Here is a 7,069-nt window from a genome sequence, read left to right as displayed (position 1 = left end):
GCAGACTCCACACAGAAGGCGCTCTAGCCGAGAATCAAACGGGAGAACCTCTTGCTGTGAGGTGACAACGCTACCGCTGCACCACCGCAGCACAGGAATTTTGATTGTTCTTGTAATTAACCAAAGGATTGAATTTTTGTGCTTCATTATTAGTGATAAAGGGGATAGAGTTAATTTTTTGGATGTTCATATTACAACTGATTTTGAACAACGATGTTTTAAAAGCAACATGTATAGGAAAAAAAACGTCAACAATTACCTGCACTATGGTAGTCAGCACCCTCATTTAATGAAATGGAATATTGTTAGAGGGCAAATTATTAGATTAAGTAGACTAGTGATTACTCATCATTTAGTGAGGAAACTGATATTTTACTGCAAATGTTTGTGAATAAAGGTTACACAACAGATAGATTACAAAAAAAAAATCAATATACAGGTAGGCAAAATAGAGTTACAACATTTTCTCCCATCCTTTTAAATGTGTTTACTGCTAAAAAAGAAATGATGGGGTTAGATGATCCAGAATATGATGAAAGGTGTCTTACCTTCCCAATTCCTATTAGTATGGATTCAAAAGATATTAGGAAGATAATGACAGATAAATGAGAAACCTACATGCAGGTATTGTAGGTTCATCAATCCAACACAGTGTTTTATAAGGTATGTAAATAAAACTATTACAGTTAGCAATTGATTTAATTGTAAATCTATTGTAATTGCTTATTTAGCTAACTGTTGTAGCTGTAAGAGCTTCTATGTGGGTAAAACTACTAGAATGTGCTCACAGAGAATCTACAAACATATTACAGCCATAAAAAAGAAAGACTATGTTCGATTCTCAGCTAGAGCGTCTTCTGTGTGGAGACATGCATGAATGGGCGTACCTTCGTTGAAGGTTGTGCATCAGGGCATCAGGGCTGGCAACTCGGCACATAAACATCTACTGCCAATCATTAGCGGACCGGAGTTCCGCTGTGGTGACCCCTAACTGGGAAAAGCCGAAAGACACAACAACATTCAAATATGCTGGCCAAGCATGCATATGAGTGTTCACATTTGGAAGCAGTGAATCAGTTTTCATTCATTGAAAGTTTCAGCGATACACTGAATACAAAGAGGTTAAATGGCCAATTGTTTTGACAGCTGAAAAGAGACAGGGTTAAATGGTATTATAAATATCAAATGTTTGTTAAAGAATAAATCTGTTTAGAGTGCACTATCACTTTAGGGGAAGTAAATTTTAAATATTTTAATGTATGCTTGACTTGGGATGTGATGTGTCAAAAAGTTTTTACATTTTTAAATGTTTAAGTTACATCATTCATTGAAAAGTATATATTGGATTGTTTTAGGAATCCAATATAGTTCGGATGAAGTTCTTGTAACAGTTAAACAACTTTTCTGGTGCTGTGGTGGTTCCATTCAACTAAAGAGCATTTAGTTTGGTTTTTTTTAGTAGTCTTTTTGCTTTTCTACTTATCCCACATTGTTATTTAGTTTTAACTCTTATGTATATGCGATGCGGTACAAGTACATATTTAACTAAATGTGTTTGTGTGGTTTATATATGGTTGGTTTCGTTGTTTATGTCTTTAAGGGGGTGGTAGGGAAAGAAATAGTGGGAGGAGAGTAAAGATGAATGAAATGTTGCAGGGGGGTGGCTAGGGAATTAGGGATGGGAGGGAAGTGAAGTCAGCAGAGAACTCACGTGTTAGCATGAAACAATTACTTTGAGCATGCACTGAATGAGGATCCTGGCAGTGACTACTGGTATGTTACAGCTTCAGGTAAGGAGATACATTTGAAAATCTAAATAAAAAGAGAGTTTGAACAAAAATGCTAGGGTAACAGCTTCACTAGTTTGAGATCTGTTTATCAATGTGTTCTGTTACTGCATTTAAATATATATGTAGAAAGTGAACAGAGACACATGGGTACCATGACTGCAGACAAACTCTCTGGAACCAAACCCGTTTGTAGTGCTTCTTAATACAGCTCAAAGCTGTATAGGTCTTTACGTCAGATATGACTTCAACAATCAAATCTGCAGAAACAGGTGATCATATGGTGTCTTCTTTTTTCTAGACAAACACACCTGTTGCTTCTGTAATACATCCTAAAATATTTATCTCATGATGTTGGTCTTCTCTGTCTTCTATAAGTCATTATTAATTAATTTACCATCATGTTTAAGATGAGAGACTAGATCTTTCTGGTTACGTCTTTTCTTGGAAGAAGAAAATTTTTTTTTTGCTGTCTGCAGAGTTGATAGCTAACTATCCTTTTCATGTAGTTTTATGCCTTAATATTTCCCTAGTCGCCCTGTTTGATGGTTTTCAGAGTTGATTTGCATAGCTAAATGGTTGGAGTACTGTAAGATTTTTTTATTTTTCTACTTGCCAATGTACAAACTGTTTTTCTTCTTGTTCCATCAGCATGGTTTATTGTGGCAGTACTTATATGCATGTATTTGTAAAAAAAATCATGTCATATTTTACAAAACTTTATATTTTGTGCAGTTTGAAAGAAATAAAATAAAAGTATAATCAGAGTTAAAACATAAGTATCTACATCTATTAAATACAAACCAGTTGTCTAGATGAAAAAAATATGCTGACAAGCATAATACCTTATCTAGAAAGATTATTTCAAAAGGTTGTGTATTAATTAATTGAATGCTTTATGACTAAAATCCTTACATGCTGTTAGAATTTATAGACAGAAAATATCTTAAAATATTTGTTCTCAAGAGTATTGATAAGATGCTTGCAACTTTCAAAGAGCATTAACGTATTTGCACTCAACAAGTTATTAAAACTCATTTAGGTTAACAATCAGCTACCTAGCTAAGGTTGCATTTAGTTTGCTTGAAATTTGACAAGCTCCGGAGAAGTCTTTTAAAGAGGCTGTATGTCTTAGATAAACAGTTATTTGCATTATCTTCACAACAAATGAAGGTATGCTTCAGTATAAGTCTAACATTTAGTGACAGAAACAAGATTCAGAAATAAAATCATCATTGAATCTTCATCAAATCCAGCGGTTATTTAGTAAAACTACATTAACACACTTCACTTGTCTACTCTACTCGTATGAATTCATAGTTACACTAGTATTATTATCACATGCTGTAATTACTAATATCGAGTAATTTTTGTAGAAACATACCATCATCAGTTGCAAGAACTGTAATATTGTACATGTTGTTTATTACATGTGGCGACTCTCTGTCCAGAATCTTTTTTGTTTTCACTTCTCCTGTTTTGTAATCAACTCTCACCCACTCTGCCACATCCTTACCTATACTATACCTGTTAAAAAAAACAAAAATAGAAATTGATCACATTTCACATTTCATTAAGGATATTTTTCAATACAGCTAAAAAAATTAATTATGTACTCACCATAACGTTCCATGTGAGTTGTTCATCTTGCCTTCATTCTTACAGATGGGTTCATCGGCTCCAAGTCAGCCTACTACAAAGCTCGAGGTCTTCAGACAGCTAGAGGCCAAGTCCCTATCCCATGATGCACCTTGAGTTACCTCAGATTCTGTTTGCTGAGCATAATGATACCATGTGCCATTCTAGCACTCTTTACGAGAAAACCCATAGCAAGACTGAGCAACCAAATACAACCAGTATCTCAGGTCCTCGAAAAAACCTGGAGGGGGTTGGAGGGAGGGAAGTAAGAGATGAACAACTCACATGGAACATTATGGTGAGTACATAACTTCTTTATGTGAAGTTGTTCTATCCCGCCGTTCATTCTTACAGATGGGTAGCATCCCAAGCACCATCTTTCTCGGGTGGCTCATGAGAGTAAGTTTTTCAGGACAGTAGACCCAAAGGAGGCCCTGTCAACTTTGTAATTAGTGATAAAGCTATGAGGTCTTGACCAAGTGGCTGCTGCACAAATGTTGTCTAAAGGAAGCCTAGCAGAAAAGGCAGAAGATGTGGACACTGCTCTGATAGAATGAGCCTTAATTTTGTGTTGTAATGGTAGATTAGCAGCTAAATAAGTAAATGTAATACAATCAGATAACCATTTAGACAGTGTTGTTTTTGCCACTGGCATTCCTTTTCTGGAATCTGAAAAGGAAATGAAAAGCTGTTTTGATTTTCTTAATTCTTTTTGTTCTATCGAGGTAAAATCTGAGTTGTCTATGAACATCAAGCTTGTGCAGCATATACTCTAAATTGTTGGTGTGTTTGAGAAAGAACACTGGCAAATCTATGATCTGGTTAAGGTAAGCTTCAGTACAAACTTTGGGTAAAAATGAAGGATTTGTTTGCAGGGACACTCTATTAGCATGAAAAATCAAATAAGGAGGCTTATGGACAAGGCATGTAGCTCTGACACTCTACGGGCAGAAGCGATGGCTACTAAAAAAATAGTCTTCCATGACAAATATTTCAGATCACATAAGGAAGCTGACTCAAAAGGTGGGAGAATAATACGTGAAAGCGTAAAATTTAGATAACACGGGGTATAATAGGATTTCACAGTTGGTCTGAGATGAAAGGTCCCTTTGAGAAAGGCTTCAGATAGCTTTTGAAACATTATGTTTAATCCTTCAAAGCCAAGGTGAAAATGAGAGATGGCGGCAAGTTGTACCCGAACTGTTGCTGCTGCAGCTCCTTTATTGAAAAGCATAGTCAAAAACTCTAATATGGAGGAAATAGGGGCTTGGTAGGGATCAATGTCATTTTGAGAAGCCCATATAGAATATATTCTCCATTTGTTAAGGTATAGCTTTCTAGTAGAGGACTTATGAGAAGATAGCAATATAGGCTGTGTTTCATTCGAGAGGATATGGAACCTGGCTATGTTGGGAATTGGAGCAGCCAAGCTGTCAGTTTCAGGGACTGAAGAGAGGGATGAAGAGCCTCCGACGAATGCATCAAAAGATCTGGAACTGGGTCCAGAATACAAGGCTCTTCCAACAGATGAAGTTGAACCAAATCTTATGAGGCCAATGAGGGGCTATTAGAATGATGGTCCTTCCCAGGGCTTTTGCTTTCTGCAATGCTTTGGGTATCAAGGGAATTGGTGCAAATGCATAGAGGAGACCCGGAGACCAATCGTGTATGAATGCATCCCTTGGGGCTTCTCCAGGAGGGGGAATCAGCACAAAGTAGCTTCTGCATTTTGTGTTCATGTGGTTGGCAAAAAGGTCACAGCAAGGCTGGCCCCACCTGTGGAAAATTCTCTCCGTTATCTCTTTCTTGAGGGACCACTCATGAGGCAACAAAATTGCCCTGCTCAGTTTGCCTGCTATCACGTTGGATTTCCCTGGGATGTACATTGCTAACAGAAAGCACTGGGGGGATGCAGCCCACTGCCATACTCTTAGGGCTTTGCGACAAAGGGGATAGGACCTGGTTCCTCATTGCTAGTTCAAGTATCAGACCACTGACATGTTGTCCGACTGAATCGCAATTGTTCCCAGAGGAAGAGAGTCCTGGAAGTACTGCAGCATCAAAAATACCACTCTCATCTCCAGGACATTGATATGCAGATGTGTCTCCAGTTTGGTCCATGTGCCTTGGGCTGTTCTTCCCTGAAAATGCCCCCCCCACCCTATCAGGGAAGCGTCCGTGGTCACTGTGGCCGCTGGGGGGGATAGGACAAAAGGATGACCTATCATTACATGAAGAGAGGTCAACCACCACTGAAGATCCTTTTTGCATGTGTTTGTGATCATTATGAGATGAGACATTAGGAGCTCTTGGTAAGACTATTGAGTGAATAACAGCCATTGCTGAATCCGCATATGCATGCGACCCAATGGTATCGCTAGTATTGCAGCTGTCATTATGCCTAACAATTTTAGCACTTCTGATGCTGGAGCAGTGTTTTTGGATATGATATTGTGGACCTGCTGATGAAGCAATAACACTCTTTCTGCTGGAAGTCTCAAAGTGGTGGTGGTAGTATCCAATTCTGCACCAATAAAAATGATATGTTGCGATGGCGACAAGGCAGAATTTTCTGCATTTATTGTAATGCCCAGATGACTGCAGAGAGTAAGACTGGTGTCCCTGGCTTGTATTAGCTGATGCCTGGTGGTGGCGGTGAGGAGCCAATCATCTAAATATGGAAATACCTGGAATCCTAAATGCTTCAGGTGAGCCGTGACTACTGCCATACATTTGGTTAACACTCTGGGGGCTGTAGTGAAACCAAAGGGCAGGGCTTGAAACTGGTAATGATTGGCTCCCAGCCAGAAGCGCAGATGATCTGGCCATTTTTATATGGTAGTACGCATCCTGTAGATCTATTGAGCACATCCAATTGTCTTTCCCTAAAAAAGGAAGTATCGACTGAAGCGTGACCATCCAGAACTTCTCTTTCTTGACATATCTGTTTAGTCTGCTGAGGTCTAAAATAGGTCTCCAGTCCCCTGTCTTTTTTGGAACTAAAAAGAATCTTGAGTAAGTTCTGGATCCTGTCTGGTCTGCTGGGACTGGTTGGATGACGCTTTTTCTTAGCAACATTTGGATCTCTACTGCTGCTTGTTCCCTGTAGCTGGGTGGAATGTCTGGGATTTTTGTTCTCAGTGGAGGGGGAGTGGCGAAAGGAATGAAATATGCTCTGGAAACTATACTTTGCACTCAGTTGTCATCTGTTATTTTGAGCCAGGCATCTGGATACAAAGATAAGTGACCCCCAACTGCCTCCAGAGTACGACAGTCAGGCCTCCTTTCAGGAGCGCAGGTAGGGCTTCCCAAAGAACTGGTCTCTGTTGCCCTGGTTTTGCAGAACCCCTCTGCTGTGAGGGTGGCGTCTTCCATTATTGCCCCCTCCTCTGCCCCTGGAGGGGGGTTCACCACATGTATCCAGAAAGGCTCCTTGGGCTTTTCAGAACCACATCTTTCCTCCCTTTTGACCCCTGGAGTAGGGTCTGGTAGGGGTGAAAAATGGACTCCGACAGCAGGGTCTTTTCTTCCTGCTCCCACCTGGTCAAAGTTTCCTTAACTTTGGGCCTGAAAAGGGACGAGCCATCAAAAGGGGTGTTGACAAAGGAAGACTTAAAGGGCTCTGGGAAGGAACACAAGTGCAT

The 7,069-nt window shown here is 39.5% G+C and overlaps 1 protein-coding gene across 2 annotated transcripts in view; it reads right to left on the bottom strand.

Moving 5' to 3' along the window:
* Positions 1–7,069, bottom strand: part of LOC122817093 (cadherin-like protein 26) — a 630,240-nt gene that overhangs the window by 123,937 nt on the left and 499,234 nt on the right. For both annotated transcript variants that reach the window (XM_044090256.1, XM_044090257.1), the window contains exon 10: positions 3,172–3,314. In XM_044090256.1, the coding sequence (XP_043946191.1) occupies positions 3,172–3,314 (143 nt within the window). The remainder of the gene's footprint in view (positions 1–3,171; positions 3,315–7,069) is intronic.

The sequence above is a fragment of the Protopterus annectens genome, chromosome 12.part0 (genome assembly GCF_019279795.1).
Source record: "Protopterus annectens isolate FY-2018-M chromosome 12.part0, PAN1.0, whole genome shotgun sequence".
NCBI classification, from domain to species: Eukaryota; Metazoa; Chordata; order Ceratodontiformes; family Protopteridae; genus Protopterus; species Protopterus annectens.
Note: the sequence above shows the minus strand (reverse complement) of the source record. Positions and strands in the feature narration are given on the sequence as shown.